Source organism: Octodon degus, unplaced genomic scaffold (genome assembly GCF_000260255.1).
Source record: "Octodon degus isolate 3935 unplaced genomic scaffold, OctDeg1.0 scaffold00230, whole genome shotgun sequence".
Lineage (NCBI taxonomy): Eukaryota > Metazoa > Chordata > Mammalia > Rodentia > Octodontidae > Octodon > Octodon degus.
The window spans coordinates 1,858,552-1,875,777 of NW_004524806.1; the positions used below are offsets into that span (position 1 = coordinate 1,858,552).

The 17,226-nt window shown below is 46.8% G+C and overlaps 2 protein-coding genes across 5 annotated transcripts in view; one reads left to right on the top strand and one right to left on the bottom strand.

Annotated features, from left to right (window-relative positions):
• Window positions 1-310: 310 nt before the first annotated feature.
• Pik3ip1 (phosphoinositide-3-kinase interacting protein 1) lies at window positions 311-13,505 on the top strand. Of its 2 annotated transcripts, none has more exons than XM_023705850.1 (6): window positions 311-548; window positions 1,448-1,567; window positions 1,649-1,768; window positions 2,559-2,759; window positions 2,873-2,951; window positions 12,126-13,505. In XM_023705850.1, exons 1-6 carry the CDS (start codon window positions 479-481, stop codon window positions 12,328-12,330), a joined length of 795 nt encoding a protein of 264 aa, XP_023561618.1. In that variant the 5' UTR covers window positions 311-478; the 3' UTR covers window positions 12,331-13,505. The 2 variants fall into 2 exon arrangements, with proteins under 2 accessions (XP_023561618.1, XP_004645567.1); XM_004645510.2 differs by having other exon boundaries at window positions 2,565-2,759.
• Window positions 13,506-13,509: 4 nt separating this feature from the next.
• The window catches only part of Limk2 (LIM domain kinase 2), a 75,222-nt gene continuing 71,505 nt past the window's right edge, over window positions 13,510-17,226 (bottom strand). For all 3 annotated transcript variants that reach the window (XM_004645512.2, XM_004645513.2, XM_023705849.1), the window contains one exon: window positions 13,510-16,143. In XM_004645512.2, coding sequence (XP_004645569.1) covers window positions 15,999-16,143 — 145 coding nt within the window. In that variant the 3' untranslated portion in view covers window positions 13,510-15,998. The remainder of the gene's footprint in view (window positions 16,144-17,226) is intronic.

The window sequence follows — 17,226 nt, forward strand, 5'->3', positions numbered from 1 at the left end:
GAATTGCCCTAGTATCCCCTCCCTAAAAATGTTTTGTGCTTTTGTGCTTATATTGCCTTTTCCCCGTGATGCCTCTTGACAGAATTATTGTTCATGTACTCACAGAAATGCACATAAAGTGACGAAAAGCCTTGGGGATGTAGCCTGAAGGTTTCAAATGGATCCATAGCTAAGCACAAGCTGAATCACTCTGCCTCGCTTCAGGTGGCTGAGTTCCTCTTTTGGCCTAGGGTTAGTGATCTTGCATGGCATAGGAGGCTTAGGACCCAGGGGGCGCCTTTCAGCCGGAAAAAAAACCACCTCGCGCTGCAGCAAGCTAGCTGGGAAGCTCCCAGTTCTAAAGAGAGGCTGTTTACCAGAAGAGCATAACAAGGGCAGGTCTGGCTGCAAGGCTGAGCCTGGAAGGCAAAGCTGCTGCCAAAGAGGACCCCAGGTGGATACTGGTTGTTCAATCACCTGCAGGACCGAGGAGGAGAGGATGGTGTTGGTCTGGGTGCAGACACTGCTTCTCAGCAACATGCTCCTAGCAGAAGCCTTTGGATCTGGAGGTGAGATTACAGTCTTTTCCTTCTGCAGCAAATTAATGAAGCACAATGGATAAAGCCCCCTAACTCCAAACATGGCCAGGTGGCAGGAAATGAACCCTTTTGCTGGTTTTGTCGTCCAATGAAAGGACCCTCCCCGCCTTCCTTGCCAGGGGCTTGCAGCTCCATCTTTGCTATTAAGAACAAAGACAAGTAGCCACTTTCTTTTCCCCTTTCCTCGCTCATGGGTAGATGGAGGTTGGGAATTCATCTCCACTCCACAAAACCTGTTCTTTCTATACCCTTTGCACAGTGTGGCCAGAGCATAGGCCCTCCTTCCCTATGCTCTTCCCGTGGCTTTCCTGCTGCAGGGAGTGGGAGTTTGGAGTCACATGCAAGCAACGATGTGGCAGGTTCCCTCTGTTTGAAGATTTCTTGATTCTTCTCTTGACTCAGAGCTTCTGTAAATTTCTCCTGGGAGGGAATGTTGCCTGTTAAACTGGAAGAAGGTGGCCATATCCGTGGAGGAGAAAACACCAGGGTTTATGTAACATGAGTATTTCAACACAGGGGTGACTTCAGGTCTGGCTGCCCACTCCCACTATCTCCATATAGGGACCCTAAGCCAGGGCTCCTCTTCATGCAAAGTAGCCACTAGTTCAATCGTAACAACGATTCCTTGTACTTATGCAGCGCTTGCCAAAAAAAAATTAATTAAAAAGACATCAGCAAATACAGTGTTCAGCACTGAGGGCCAGGGGTTTTAAGGAGCTGTCTCGTTTGACTTGGACCTCTATCCAGCAGGTAGGCAGGCAGGCTTGTCCACCAACAGGAAGCAGGGGGCCTGGGTCCCCCAGCCAACAAGGGCGCCGCCAGGGTGCGCCGCCCCACTCAGGGTCCGGGGGCCTCCCTCTTTGTCACAGGCTGCTTCTGGGACAACGGACACCTGTACCGGGTAGACCAGCCCTCGCCCGCGCCGGGCCTTCTCTGCCTCAACTGGCTGGACGCGCATGGTGGACCGGCGGCCTCTGCCCTCGAGTTGGGTGAGCTGTCGCCGGGGGGTGGGGGGGGGTGGCGGTCAGCGGCGGTCAGGTCCCCGGCTTATGCCTTCTCTCCCTTCTCAGGCGCCGGCAACCACAACTACTGCCGGAATCCCGACCGCGACCCGCGCGGGCCTTGGTGCTACGTGAGCGGCGATGGCGGCCAGCCTGAGAAGGTGCCTTGTCAGGACGCGCGCTGCCCAGGTACCAGCCCAGGACCCGGGGACCCCTAGGTCGGGGCCCGACTGGAAAGGGCGCAGACACCCCGGGCACACGTGCGGCCGCCAGTAGCGGGCCGGCCCCGCCCCGCCCCCGCCGCATCTGATTCGTCAGGGCTGTCTCCAGGCTGTGGGGTCCAAAGCCCATTGGCTGCGCCCGCCGCTCCGAGTGAGCTCATTCTTCTTGAGTGCTTGTAAACAATCTCCGGAGGCTAGCCGGGTCCGCGGGGAGTGGCCGTTGGCGCATGCGCGTGAGCGTCTGTTGACGGTTTGGGGTGCGCCTGGTGTGCTCTGGACGAGCTGCCCGCTAGCTCTGGGAAGAAGCTGTTTGAGGGAGCTGAGACGCAGAGAAAGTTCAACAATTTACCAAAGGCAAAGGCAGGGTCCAGATTTGAATACTGATTTAAGATTCCAAAAAGCAACATTGTTGTTGCCCCCGAAGCAAGACAGCTCGCTAGAATTAAGTGAGATAATCAAGATTGAACACAGGGATTTGTATTTAGTGTGCAAATAGATGTGAGCTGCCGGAATGAATCATGGATTGTTGACTGGCGTGGAGGTGAGGGGACCCCTGGAGAAGAGGGCAACAGAGGTGGGTCTTGGAGGATAGCATGCATTTGCAGAGGCGGAGACCCGGAGGCGTGAGAGACCCTGCCTGGCATGCGATGTTTCCCTCACATTTGCCTTGCACCACTTCCCAGCCATGGCTTTGACTTCGGGCAGGGAGCGTTCTAGGGTGGGCCCGAGTCTCTGATGAAAGCTATTTCTCACCTCACCTCCAGAGACCACTTCCCAGGAACCCCCAGCCTCTACCCCGGAGCCTGAGGACAGGACTGAAGTGCCACATGGCGATGAGGCGCAGGTGTTTGCTCCTGCCAACACCCTGCCTGCCCGGAGCGAGGCAGCGGCTGTGCAGCCAGTGATTGGGATCAGCCAGCGGGTGCACTCCAAGGACAAAAAGGACCTGGGAACTCTGGGTATGGCAGCCCCCCCAACAGCCCTCGTTGGAATTCACCAAGAGATATCATTTGGTCATTGTCTGGGGGTTACGGAGTATGGCTAATAGGACCTTGTGTCCTGTCCTCGGCAGGCTATGTGCTGGGTATTACCATGATGGTAATCATCATCGCCATTGGAGCTGGTATTGTCTTGGGCTACACCTACAAGAGGTCAGTAAATTTTCTTCTGGGCTCTCTCGGGAAGAGGGAGGGATGAAGGAGCACAGAGTCAAATCAAGTCTTTCTGGCTGTCTTACCCAGAAAGAAGTAAGATCTTAAAGGAAGGAAAACGAGCTTAAGATGTAGAGACTTGGTTCTGGTCTTTAGCAAGTGATCTTGGACATTTTCCTTTGGTGTCTTTACTCCATACCCCTTATGAGGTAGGGGTTCTTGTTATTCTTGCACCTATAACGCTATGGTATGATGTTTTAAATTGTTCTGGGAAGATATCCAGAAAGAATAGCTAGGTCGAATGGCATCTCCAATCCTAGCCTTTTAAGGAGTCTCTGTATTGATTTCCACAGTGGTTGCACCAGTCTGCACTCCCACCAGCAGTGGAGAAGTGTTCCTTTTTCGCCACATCCCTGCCAGCATTTGTTATTGATTGATTTCTTAATGATAGCCATTCTTTCTGCGGTGAAATGGAATCCCAATGTTAATTTGCATTTCTCAAATGACCAGTGATGTTGAATGTTTTTTCATATACTTATTTGCCATTTGTATTTCTTTTTTTCTTTCTTTCTTTCTTTTTTTTTTTTTTTTTTTTTTTTTTTTTTTTTTTTTTTTTTTTTTTTTTTTTTTTGTTTTGTTTTGTATTTTAGGGAAGGGTCTACAGGGTTTTCAGGATCTCACTACTAGATCGGACTTCTAGTGATCTGCTTTTTTACAGTCTCCCAAGAGCTGGGATTACAGTGCCACCATGCCCAGTCTCAATTGCAGCCTCAGCACACTCCCAGGGCGGGGCTGTCACTGCAGGCCCAGGATCAACTCTGGGCCTCTGTGCCCACTTGCAGGCGCTTTAATCCACTGAGCTATTTGGTTGGCCTTGTATTTCTTTGGGAAGTGCATATTCTTCTCAGATGCCCATTTTTGGATTGGGTCTTTGACTTTCAGAAGTCTGATTTTTTAAAATTATTTTTATGTTCTAGACATAAGTCTTTTGGCTGAGAGACAACTGGCTAAATTTTTTTACACTCTGTCGGTTGTCTTTTCACTCTTTTGATGTGCAAAAGCTTTTTAATGAGATCTCAGTTGTTGATTCTTTGGATTATTTCCCATGCCATCTGGGTTTTGTTCATAAGCTCTCTGCCTATACCTGTGTCTTCAAGATTTCTACCTATTTTCTCTCTCTCTCTTTTTTTTTTAAATTTATGTGTGTGTGTGTGTGTGTGTGTGTGTGTGTGTCCAGCTCAGCCCACCAGGGGGCAGGGCTGGCTGGCATGTGGTGCTGGGGGGATTGAACCATCCCGGTGCTTTGCTAAGCTTGTTCTAAGTAGGTGCCTTAGACCACAGAGCCATCTCACCTATTTTCTCTTCCAATAGATTTAGTGTTTCTGTTTTAATATTTAGATCTTTGGTCCATTTTGACATTAGTTTTGTTGTTCCTCATTTTAAAGATAAGAAAGACTTTGTCAGATGATTTGTCCAATGTCATACTACCTAGGAGCGATAGAACTTGGATTAAAGTCCAACTCGTAGATATAAATTCATTGCTGTTTAGTCCAAAATGCCCAGCACATAAGAGAGTGGCACTTTAGAAATCAGATTGAATACTCAAGCAGGGATCTGGAGACTGAATTTCTTCTGTGAGTTATACTTTTTTTTTTCTTTTTATTAGAAAATGTTCCCAGCCACTGTTTTAGTAATTGGGATATAAATTTCCTCCACCAAAAAACACTGGGGTTTCCCCTAGGGTAGGTAGAAAAAGGGGAGTTTGAGAAGAGTCTGCTGTTTCTCATCATTCATGAGTAAGTCTCAAAGAGGCTACCTGGGAGCTCAGGAATCTGACCTGTGATTGTGACAGCAAGAGGACTACATATTTTGAAAGGTCTCCCCCGAGGCGATGTAGGAAAGAGTTTCAAAATCAGTGATTTATGCCAGATGTGGTGGCACATGCCTGTAATACCATCTGCTTAGCATGCTGAGGCAGGAGGATTACAAGTTCAAGGCTAATTTACAATTTAGTGAGACCTTGTCTCAAAAATTAAAAAGTGCTCAAAAAGTGATGGATGATGAGAAGAGTCACAGCCACTTTTTACAGAACTGGCTGACTCTGGAAAATTATTTACCACTCAGGGAAAAGTAGAGGATCTTACTTCTAGCCCTGAGGATTTATGGTATTTCTCTTCTGGTCTGAGAAGACTTTCTATAATGAAAGTGACTGAGTCACCTGTACTTTCCAGTGATGAGAGCCATTTCTGAGAGCCAGGTGGTTCTCAGAAATACCCCAGTGGTTCACCCAGGATTACGTAAATTGAAGGCAGTGCTGGTGAACCTATGGCAAGCATGCCCCAGCAGGCTGTTTATTAACATTGGAAGCTCTGAAAGGTTTGCCATTGCTACACTAGGGTGTTTATATGAGTTGTAGTCAGCTTCGTGTTTTTTAATTTTTATTTTTATATACTTAGTACAGGGTCTACAGGATCTCATTATGTAGATTGGACTCATAGTGATTCTCCTGTTTTCAGCCTCCCAAGTGCTGGGATTACTGGTGCACACTACCATGCCCAATCTCAATCGCTGACTCAGCGTGCTCCAGGCATGGCACTGGCACCGCTCACTGGGGATGGGGATCCAACCGGCAGCTGCATTCTGCCTAAGCAGTTGCTTTAATCTGCTGAGCTATCTGGCTGGCCCAGCCTCCTGTTTTTGCATTTGAGAAAGAGGAAGTATTGGGTAATAATCACAGCAATGGCAAACATTTGCCTTATGCCAGACACTGCTTCAAACACTTCTCATGATCTAACCCATGTGTCACAGTCACTCTTTATGAGGTAAATGCTGTTACTATCCCAGTGTGCAGATGAAGAAATGGAGGCAAGAGAGAATAAGTAGCTTGCCTGAGGTAGTACTAATAACTGTTGGAGAAGGCCTACCCAGCCACTAATAGCTGTTTTTGGGACTCTGAGCAAATTACTTTTATTTTCTACTCCAGAGCATTGCTATGGGGTTAAGGCATGAATTATGCTTAGCTCATAGTTTGTAGCACATCGTAAACAGTAAACAACTTTTTCTCAAAAATGTAGGTATTAGACTAGTATTCTGCAAGTTCATTTCTCTGTTTTTTCTGTGATTCAGGAAGCAGAGGTCCAGAGAGGGGAAATATTGACCTGAAAAAGAATCATGGCTGTCAGACGGAGGTTGTGGCCCACTGTGGGATGGTTGACAGGGCAGGACAAGCGAAACCAGAGTAAAGAGGAAATCACATAGCACTCCCTCCACCCATACAATTCATAGTCATATCCAAACAGTGTTGGTTGATTTTAGCCCTTGAAATATTTCCTCCTTCTTTAGGCATTAGACAACATTCCAATCTTTTGACAGTTTCCAGGTTAGCTAGGTGCTTACACTGACTAAATGTTCTTAACTAAGCTCAGTTCTGGTGCCCAGTGAGGAAAGCATCCTTTTCTCTGGATTTGCTCTTCTCGGCTGTCATGGGTCTGTCCTTCGGCCTGAATTTATTTACTTTCTTATAAACTCAGGGGACAACATCAAGTCACCAGACTCTGTTACTAACCACGAGACCACACCTTTCCTTAGTAAATGTGCTTTGAGAACAGACTGTACAGCAGGAAACCACATGTGGGCTAGAGACAAATTCTCAGCTCTCATCTGTCCCCACAGAGAACACAGTGTCCTGTTAAGAACTCTGAACTGAACTGTGTATTGATTTCACCTTTGTATCCTGTCTGTTAAATGGGGATACATTTCTCCCGACACCCACTCACCTGAGAAACCATTAACTATTACATATATGCAGCTGGATACCAATCGTATAATCACAGTATCAGCCAACATTCAATTCATATTTGCTTTTCTCTCTTTTTTGGGGGGTCTTTTTGAGACAGGGTCTTGCTCTGCAGTTCAGGCTGGCCTTGAGCTCACTTTGTAGCCTAGGCTGGTCTTGAACTCTCAGCAATCCCCCTGCCTCAGCCTCCCAACTGCTGGGATTACAGGCATGTGCCACTATGCCCGGCTCATATTTTCTTAATAAAGACCTACTGAGAATGCTCGCCCGTGATGATCAATAATCTCACCTAAGCCTCATTATCATTCAAAAAGTACTATTACACTATTTTACAGTGAGAGGGTGAGGCCTAGAAGTTATCCAGGCCACACAGCTAATAAGATAAGTCTGAAAGATTATCAGCAGCTGGGCAGTGGTGCAAGCCTTTAGCCTTAGCCCTGGGGGAGGCTAAAGCAGGATAATTGCAAGTTTGAGTTCAACTTGGGCAATTTAATGAGACCCTGTCTCAAAAAGAAAAGATTTTTAGTGTCTCCTGAAAGTCCATCAAGGTCCACACACCTCATATAAATTTGTTTTGAACTGCAAAGGATACTTTAGAAATGTAAAGAAACTTTTCCCCTGAATGGCTGGGTTTATCTATAAGAACCAAAATCTACGTTTGGAACTGCTGCCAATTCTGAATGTAAAATTGGACAAGTTAGTCACCTTCTCTGGGCCTCAGTTTCCTCATTGGTGGGGCTTGCTGGTTAGCCTAGTTGTTTTAAGTGCCTGCTGGGGCAAACCCTGTCAGGCGCAGAGGACCGCAGCTTGATCCCCAGCTCGATCCCCAGCTCGATCCCCAGCTCCCAATGCCTCACCAGACCCGCTCTTAAGGTAGCCTGAGCAAGAAAAAAAAAAAAAAAAAAAAGAAAAGAAAAAAAAAATCCTCCTAATTGGTAAAATAGGGGCAGATAGTTATATATCACATTCATCTCAGCTCTGATTTCCTAAAAGGACTATTAGTGTTTGGAGGTAGCTAAAGACAAAGCTGGGTCTAAGTCTCAGCTATGCCGTTAGCTTGAACAGAAGATTTAATCTCGTAGTCTACATCTGCCTTCCCATTTCTTAAACAAATATCAAAATAGGTACCAAATAGGTTTGTCGTGAGGTTGGAATTAATACAGTGTGCTTAGGGCCTACAGTTGGTGTTTATAACCTGTAGCTGTTTTGGGAAACTAGTCCTGAGCAGCAGGGTGGCACAGCCCTGTGTATGACTAGGAAGTCAGCAGTGGCTCAGACTTAATAATGGAACAACCTCTGTTGCCGGAAGGTCTGTGGTGGTTCTGTACCCTTGGGGGAGGAAGTCAGAGGTAGCAGCTTCACTCATGCCTGTACTCTGGTGAGCCCAGCTTTCTGTCCTCACCCCAGAGCAGTCAGGGTAATTACTGCAAGCCTTGAGTTCTGCTAAAGACTGTGAAGCTAGGCCAATGGTGAGCAATGGTGGGTAGGCACCAGGCTCCCTTTCAGGGTCTTTGTCTTAGTACCAGGAGGTTCAGATGACCAGTCTGCCACTGGGTATCTCCCTGTCTCTCTCCAATACAATGTCTGCACTAGCTCCAAGAGGTGCTCTTACATTTTGATAAGAAGGGAGGGAGAAAGAGTAAGTCAACACTCCTCCACTCCCTTGGAAGAGGAGCTGAGTCACTGAATCAGCTTTTTGTTTTTTCTTAGCTTTTATACAATAGCCTGGCTGCCTCCACCCCAAGACTGAGAGTGGGGGCTGAGCCGCTCAGTGGTCAGTGTAGTGAGCCTGGCAGTCCTACTCTGGTCTCCCAAGGGAGCTGAGGCAGCCATTTCATCTCCAGGACTCACAGGCAACAATAGGCATGTGGGGTTGAGTATGTTTACAGGCTTCTAAATGGATGAGACTGGAGCCAGGAAATGGCTCAGTGGAATAAGTGCTTCCCTGGTAAGCGCAAAGGCCTGAGTTCAATCCCCAGTTCTGCCAAAAAAAAAAAAAAAAAAAAAATGGAAGAGACTAAACCAGACTAATCCTAGTGTCTGCTTCCTTCACTCTTGGTGGCTTTTCAGCTTTGTTCTGTCCCATTAATACATATTATTTCCCCTAAAGACTTGTGTATCAAGTTTCCTAACCATTAGCAGCAGCTCAGCAGGCTCCAGCCATATGCTGAGTAAATGAGGTAACTGAGGAAAGCAGGGCTCTGGAGTGTGTTTGTCTATAAAATGGGTAGGATATTATCTTACAAGGTTAGACTTTTTTTTTTTTTTTTGCTATGTAGTTAAGGCTGGGTTTGAACTCACTACATAGCTTGGCTGGGGCTTGTAACTTGTGGTGATCTTCTTGCCTCAGCTTCCCAAGTGCTGGGATTATAGGCATGTGCCACCACACCTGGCAAGGTTGGAGATTAAAAGATGGTGCATGTGTAAAATGCAAAATCTGTTCCAGTAGGCACAGATCACGCATAGCTCTTCTCATTCTCAATATGATAGAAAGGCTATTTCTCTCTACTCTGGTGGGAACTCAGGAGGTTAGGAGTTCCTGGCTTTCCCTCTAAATCTTAACACCTTTATTTTTATTTATTTATTTATTTATTTATTGGCAGAACCAGGGATTGAACTCACGCCCTTGCGCTTGCCAGGCAAGTGCTTATTCTACTGAGCTATCTCCCTGGCCCCCAGCACCTTAAATTTTGAAAGTCAGATCATGGCAAAAGACACATACTTTCATCTCTTTTGTCAGTTGTCTTTTGGTCTTCTACTGGCTTGGAAACTCCCTTACAACAACTAAATTCAGATCTTTCAAGCTTCTCCCTATATGGTAGCCTTGAAAAATCTTGCGATTGATTTTATTGAGGAGGTAGCTGTTTACTTCCTTGTGGTAGCAGCCCCTAACTGGTGAACACTATTCAGTTGTCCTTAGGATGTGAATGGGGAGCACTTGGTCCAGATGACTCCCTCTCTTGACTCTCAGACATTTCCGTTTCCTCTCTGTGTTCTGGGAATTTTTCTACTTCAAGAGTTAACAGCGCTAATGAGAAGGACGGGGCAAAAGCCCCAACTTGCATGTTCACAGACACAGTCATCTCCCAGCCACCTAGGATGACTCCAGAGGATGAGTTTGCAAATCTCCCTCTTGTGACCCTATGGTGAGAAATACCAAATCAGAGACTACCTCATGTTAAGCATCTTACAGAGTATCAGGGGTTCTGGAGATTATCATGGGCAACTCTTTGTTTACAGATGATGAAATTAAGGCTCTTAGAGAAGATTACACAGTGCTTACCTTGCATGGTAAGAAAATTTCCTTGGAAAACCAGATTAGGATAATTTGCTTGATGAAGCAAGTCATAGGGCAAATCATAATTATTTCCTATGAATTTTTTTGTGCAGCAATTTCAGTATTTTCAAAATGCTTTCATTTCTATTATCTTATTTTGAAGCAGATGAGGAAGAGGAAGTGAAGACTCAGAGAGGGTCTTCACCCAGGGTCACATAGCTAAAGCTGAGCTGGTACTATGTACAATACAAATAGAGAACTTCGTAATTCGTAACCATCTTTATGGTTCCAAAGTACCTGTGCACTCTTCCTGCTCCAGCCCCTCTCCCCTCAGTTCTTTCCCTGGTCCTTGAAAGTTTGTTATTATCCTTCACATCATGACTTGTGTAATCAGTGATTATGCCTGTGTCCTGGTATGGCCAGAAGTAGACCCCGTGTTGTTTTATCACGTCATACATTAGTTGCTTGTTTCAAGCATTTCCTCTGCCAGCTGAGCCCAAGTTTCTGGCCTCAGTAGATGCTGACCTAGGTCCTTGGATGCTGCCCCTTCCCCAGGTTCTCTGGTTGGCTCTGAGGGTGTCCATGTTTTATAGGAAGCGCCCTTCATGCGTGGCCAGAAAGACTGGGTTTGAGTTCCTGCCTCACCCATTTTTCAGATGATCCTGATCAGAACTTCTCTCAACAGTAGTCAGGGCTCACAGACTGAGGTTTCAGTCCACCATATTCTTGGAGCATTTTTAAACTTCTCTAGGCTATTTTCTTGTCTAAGAAGTGACTTAAGGGCTGGTGAGATGGCTCAGTGGTCTAAAGCACCTACTTAGAACAAGCTAAGCTAAGCAAAGCACAGGGACCACGGTTCAATCCCCCAGCACCTCATGCCAGCCAGCCCCGCCCCCTAGTGGGCTGAGCTGGCCACACACACACAAAATAAGTAAATAAATAAATAAATGTTTAAAAATAAAAAATAAAAAGTGACTTAATTTTTAGACATGAGTTGAGAATAAAGTGAGATAATATAAAGTCCTTAGTATGGAGTGAACATTCCACATGAGTAAAACAGAGTAACAAACACTATGGTCTGATCAGGTCACTGAACACTATGAATTAGAAGGCATATGACAACTCTGAAGTTTGATCATTCTCATTGTTCCCTTTGACCAGAAAAGCTCTCAGTCCATTTTGGCCTCTGCATTGGCTGGGAAATTCATTTACATTTTGGGCTCATACATTCAGAGGTTCTAGGCTAAGAAGGCTGTCTTGCCTGCCAAGTGTGGTAGTCCACACCTTCCTTCCATACCTGGGAAGCTAAGGCAGAAGAATCACAAGTTTGAGCAATATAGCAAGACCCTGTCTCAAAAATTAAAGCTGGGCATAGTGGTGCATTCATGTAACCGTAGGACTCAGAAGGCTAAGGCAGGATTGCTGAGAGTTTGAGGCCAGCTTGGGCTACATACTGAATTAAGGGTGACCTAAACTATTTAACGAGATCTTGTCTCAAAAAAAAAAAAAAAAAAAAAAGGCTTGGGAAGCTGGATGTAATGGTATATGCCTGGGAAAGGCTGAGCCAGATTTGTAAAATTAAGCTCAGCCTGAGCAATCTATCAAATTAGTAAGACTGTCTCTAAAGGGTACAGAGCCACGGATTTAATCTCTCAGTAACATACTCACATCCATTTCATAGCACGAAGATCAAGTCAGGTTTTTGTTGTTTTTTTTTTTGCGGTACCAGGGATTGAACTCAGAACCTTGTGCTTGCTATTCCACTGAGCTATCTCCCTGGCCCAATAGTATCAGGACCACTTTATGGTTTAGGGGTGAAGCTGGAATAACTAGTTTTTTGGGTCTCTTAGATCCCTGGCTAAAATAGCAAAACTGTCTTTCCTCTACAGTATCTCCATTGACCCCTACTACTGTCGTAGGAGGCTTCTACTGCTGTCGCTCCCACTTTACCAACCTGAGGGAAGCACTCCCCTAAGTTTAAGGCATTCTGACAGAATGGAAATCTAATACTTTGGACTTGCGTTAGTGGACTTCAGGGGTGTATCTAACTGAGCAGTCATACAGGAGACACAGCCTGAATACTTGCCTCTTTTCCTCCTAGGGGGAAGGACTTGAAAGAGCAGCATGAGCAGAAAGTATGTGAGAGGGAGATGCAGCGAATCACTCTGCCCTTGTCTGCCTTTACCAACCCTACCTGTGAGATCATGGACGAGAGGACTGTCGTCGTCCACAGCAACCAGACTCCTGTCGACCTTCAGGAGGGCAGCACACCCCTCATGGGCCAGGCTGGCACCCCTGGGGCCTGAGCTTCAGTGGGCAGGAGCCCATGCAAAACTGGTGCAGGACAGCCCACCTTCCTTGGAGGACCTACATTTTGTTTTGTGGTTAACCCTCCTCCTTCCTTTTTTGGTAAATCTTCATGAAAGAAGTAGGCAGAATGGTGGGCTGAGGGCTAGATAGGATCCTGTCAATGCTCCTTGTCCATCCCTGGGAGCAGGATTTTGCCTGTGGATGGAGGAAATGGCACAGCTCCCACAGTGGTGTTGCTGATAAGATCTTCCAAATATCACTTGTGTTCCTGGAACCTGACCAGGGATAGACAGGGAGCGTCCCCAAGGCTCTTCTGTGCTTTATTAAGGTGGCCTCAGCCTATGCCTTTCCATTTGTTCTCCATGAGCTTGAGTGGCATATACTGTTAATCATAGTTAAGGTCAAGCAGGTCAAAAGATGGCACTGAAAAAAATGTGTAGTTTTTAAGTATTAGGGATGGAACCTCCCTACTGACCTCTCAGAACCAGCAGTGAGTCTGTATAAGTCAGAGGTTTGGGCAGAGAATGGGATCCGGACTAAGGTCTGCTGGGTGTGCTTGTTTGTTGGCAGTGATGTGCCTTGACAACCATGGGCTGGACCTGGGCCCAGGGCCTCTTCCTGTTTTGTTGGGAAAGGAAGGGAAGAATTGCACTAAACATTCCATTTAGGAAGAGGGTAGAGAAGGATCTACCCTTGCCTTATGCCTCAGGGACAGAGGTGGACCTGGGGTGCCCCAGACCATCTCTCTTCTGGGGTGGGTGGTGACCTCTCCATTTTGCACAGTTAAAGAGAGGAACCAGTTAACCCATGGGATTTGTACACTATAGGGCTCATTGAGTTGATTCTAGGATAGTTTGCATACCGAGCTCAGAGGCAAGATAATAAAAGCACTTCAGGCTTGCTTCTGCAGTGTACCCTATTTGCAAGGGGCCGTATGGTTTCCAGGCCAGCATCTTCCTATGGGGAATTGGGGTCACAACCCCTAACTTACAAAACAATCACAGAACCAATGGAAAGGACTTTAAGGTTCTTCAAAACTTTTGGACACAGGAACCCAGAGGTAAAATGACTTGTCCAGTGTCACAGAACAAGCTAGTGACATGGCCAGTAGGAGAGCCCTCAGCTTCCGGACTGAACAGCTCTTTATCCACAGCACTTGAAGCTCAGTGGGCCTTCTCTCCCCAGTGTGGATGGGGGATAAGTGGAGCACATTCTGTTCAGGATGGTGCTCCCTAAAGCCATTTGCTGAGGGGACTAGGCCTGAGGGTCCCTTGGTGTGACTCTGGAGAAAAGAACATCATTGGTTTCTACTTTTCTATAAACATTTCTCTGTATACATGTTTTATATACCTCATTTGAACACCTGTGTATAAAGTACGGGAAACTGCTGTGCTTTTTTTGACTTACATAAAAACAAATCTCCATGTTACCAAGTTTTGTGGTTTCCAGGAACACTTCCCCATACCCTGGGAAGCTCTGGGTTATCTGTCAACACCTGTGCAGTGAGTTGTGGCCTTCTCCCTGTCCTTATACAGTCTTGAGCCTGTTGAGAGCAGGCACATCCAAACGGAGGCAATCCTTTCTTTCTGTTGACCAGTCCTGTGACCTCATCTAGGCTCCATAAAGGTATTGTGCCTGACCTCTGCCTGCGGGCAAATCCTCAGGAGACTCCCACTCCCATCTTTGAACATACAGACACTACATACAGACTGGGTATTCTGGTGTCTTCTTCACAGAGCTGCATGTCACCTTCACGGGTGAAAAATGAATGCAAGTCATCGCACCCTATGTGTAGGAAGTGCTTAAGACAATGCCTGTTTCTTGCTTTTGCATGTGAGGGGTACTCTGGAAGACTGACAGTGGGCAGGGGGATGCCTCTGAAGAGGCTGAAGACTGAGGACGGGCATAGATGGCTATGTGAGAATGCCATGCTTGGGAGTCATGTGGCCTGGACACGAAGGTAGCCAGCAGACATTTATCTCCCCGAGTCAGGCTCCAAATCACTTTTTCACTCAGTATTGTCAGTTGTGTTAACTGCTTAATTTATTTAGTCTGCTCAGTGGCCCAGCTCAGGGCCGCTGTTCCCACACTTGCTGGGGACAGCCGAAGCATAACCAGCCACATGATGCTGCACCACGCTGTTACTGGGAGTCCACCATTCAACCCAACAGCAAGCTTGCAACTCCACACATAAGTATAGTCTACACAGCAAGCAAATTCTGGCCAGAGATGACATTCTATCCCCAACTCATCTGGTCTATGTACAATAGTTCACATATCACCCAACAGACACAACAAGATAATATTAACAGCACCCATTCTCCTGGATCATCCCCCCCCATAGTTACCACACATTGCAATTATGTACCTCAAGCCCATTTTTGATTTGTTAAATATGTTTCAGGCTCACACGTAGGAGGAGGCAAATCTCATGCTGCTGAGTCCTTGGGTATCTGGAAGCCAAGGTGGAGTGTGCCCCCTGGGCTGTCCATGCCCATGGCCCTGGAATATGGCTCAGGAAGTTGTAGCCAGGAGATGTGAGCTGGGCCAGCCAGCAAGGGAAGGTAGAGGGTAGAAGTTGATGGCCCAGCTCAGGCGTGTCGCAGCATTTCAGCTCTGGGACCTTGGAACCATCTCTTTTCAATCTTAAGTTGCTGTCCAGACCAGGCAGCCTGAGGATAAGCAGTGGCTGCTTAAGGATGAAATCAAGGGATTACAGAAACTCTCTTCTTCAGACCCTGGGCCAGTGACAAGCCACACTGTCCTCCAAAACCCATCTAGGCAAAATGTCTTGGGCTTCTGACTGAGGAGACCATCAGGGTGTGAGTGACAGCATCGAGAGGATATGGGCTTTCTGTAGCGGAGAGCTTTTCTTCCCAGCTTTCAGCTTCTTACTGTGCTGTGACTGCGTAGGAGATACAGATGTCACTCAGAAGTTCTCAGCCAGTCTCCAGTAGTATAGTTTGAGAACACGAGATGGAAGCTCCTCTTCACATTAATGTGGTCCCTAGGCTGGCTTAAGTCACCCCTAGCAAGTGAACAGAAACCAGCCCTTGCCCTGACTCCTGGCCAGTTCCACCATGCACTGACTAAAGGACTCTTCCAAACTGACTTCCTCACTTTGCTCCAGGGAGAGCAGGAACTGGAGTGGAAGGGGGAAAAGTCATTGTCATTTTGCATCCTTTCAAGAGCCACCTGGCCACCAGTCTTTTTCTTGTTCATACTCCCACTTGAAGTCCTCTTGCACACAGCTGGACCAGAGGCGTCAGAGGCCACAGGGAGCTACACCCTGGAATGCTGCTCAGCAGATCTTGGTCATATTAGTGTAAGCATCAGTCTCCAAGGATCCATGACCAAGGAGTTTCCAAGTGGTCCCAAGTAACAGATTCTTCCTAGCCCAGAGTCCAGGCTTTTTTTTTTTTTTTTTTAAATCTTCACAGCTTTTAGGCGAGTTGGATTTGCAGACAGCAACCAGGCCCCAAAACCTGTGGAGATATGTTTCCCTGGTGCTGCGCCCGCTCGCCTCCTGAGGAGGTAGTAGAGATGGCTTGTTCTGCCTCTCAACAAGCCACCAATCCACAGGAAACCTGGATGGCCCTGGGATGGGGCGCAGAGGGGGCAATGCTGGCTGTAGAACGCCCCCCTGCAGGGGGCCAGGCCAGGGTTAGGGGGGTGAGTCCCGGCTCAGGCCATACTGCATGCTCACAGTGTGGTCCAGCTCCTCCAGCTCTGCAGGCAGTGGGATGCCTAGCTCTCCCAGGTACAGAGAGAGAGCCTCAAAGGAGTCCTCCAGTTTTGAGAATGTTGGTCTGGAAAGAAAAGGGGTAGATCAGAGGCAGGTGGAATATGAGCATATCCACTGGGGGCATGGAAGGAATGCCTTTGAGTGTGGGCGAAGCCCCTTTGTGCCTCTGTGGGGAATGGTATATAATACAATGTTACTATTACTTCACAGTGTAGAAGCAAAGATCAAAGATAATGCTGTGAGAAGCCTGCCTTGGCTGGAGTAATACTTTTAAAACATGTAGGTGAGTGTGGTGGTACTCACCTGTAATCCCATAATCCCAGGACCTGGGAGGGTGAGGTAGAAAAATCACCGTGAGTTTGTTGCTTGCCTGAGCTACATAATGAGCTCAAGGCCAGCGTCAGCTACATAGTGGGATCTTATCTCAACAAAACAAAACAAAACTCCAAAAGAAGAGTATCTCCCATATCTTAGAGAAAAAGCAACAGTCAAATGCAGAACTGGGCTTTGGATTTATCTAAGAAAACTTATTTTTACGGTGTTGGAGACTGAACCCAGAGCTTCATCCATGCCAGGCCCAACCTCTAAATGAAGTTCTAAAGACCTCTTCCAGTTCTGAGACTTGCTGTTTCTACACTAGTGGATCTGCCCAGGAAAGAGCATTTCACAGACTAAGTTCTTCCCAAAGAGAAAAATACCTATCAACCCAAACGCCAGACTCCTAGTGCCATGGAAATGGCAGGACTGCCCTGGATATCTCAGGCTTATTCCTCTTCCTCCTCGTTCTTGTTTAAAGGTCATGCTACCTTGGTGAGGCCTATTCTGACTGTGGTTTTTAAAATTACAAGGATTGCCAAAGGTCTATTTCAGAACTGAAATTTGCTGCTGAGAGAATCTTTATCTTATTTTATAGGCCAGACTACAATCCTTCGATAATACCAGTTGGAGAGCTTACGGAAAAACTGAAACTATATGGTATTTGTCTGCTACCCCCCCCCCAAACTTTTATGAGACAGGGTCTCACTATATAGTTCAGGCTGGCCTTGAACTCACTATATAGCCCAGGCTGGCCTCAAACTCATGTCCACCCTTCTGTCCCAGCCTCCTGAGTGCTGGGATCACAGGCATACACCACCACACCAAGCCC

Bases quoted from the DNA above. Each gene is read 5' to 3' on its own strand.
- Pik3ip1 (XM_023705850.1), top strand. From the start codon at position 479: ATGGTGTTGGTCTGGGTGCAGACACTGCTTCTCAGCAACATGCTCCTA. The intron at 1,769-2,558 runs GTACCAGCCCAG...TTCTCACCTCAC, and splicing joins TCAGGACGCGCGCTGCCCAG to CTCCAGAGACCACTTCCCAG. The intron at 2,760-2,872 runs GTATGGCAGCCC...TGTCCTCGGCAG, and splicing joins AAAGGACCTGGGAACTCTGG to GCTATGTGCTGGGTATTACC.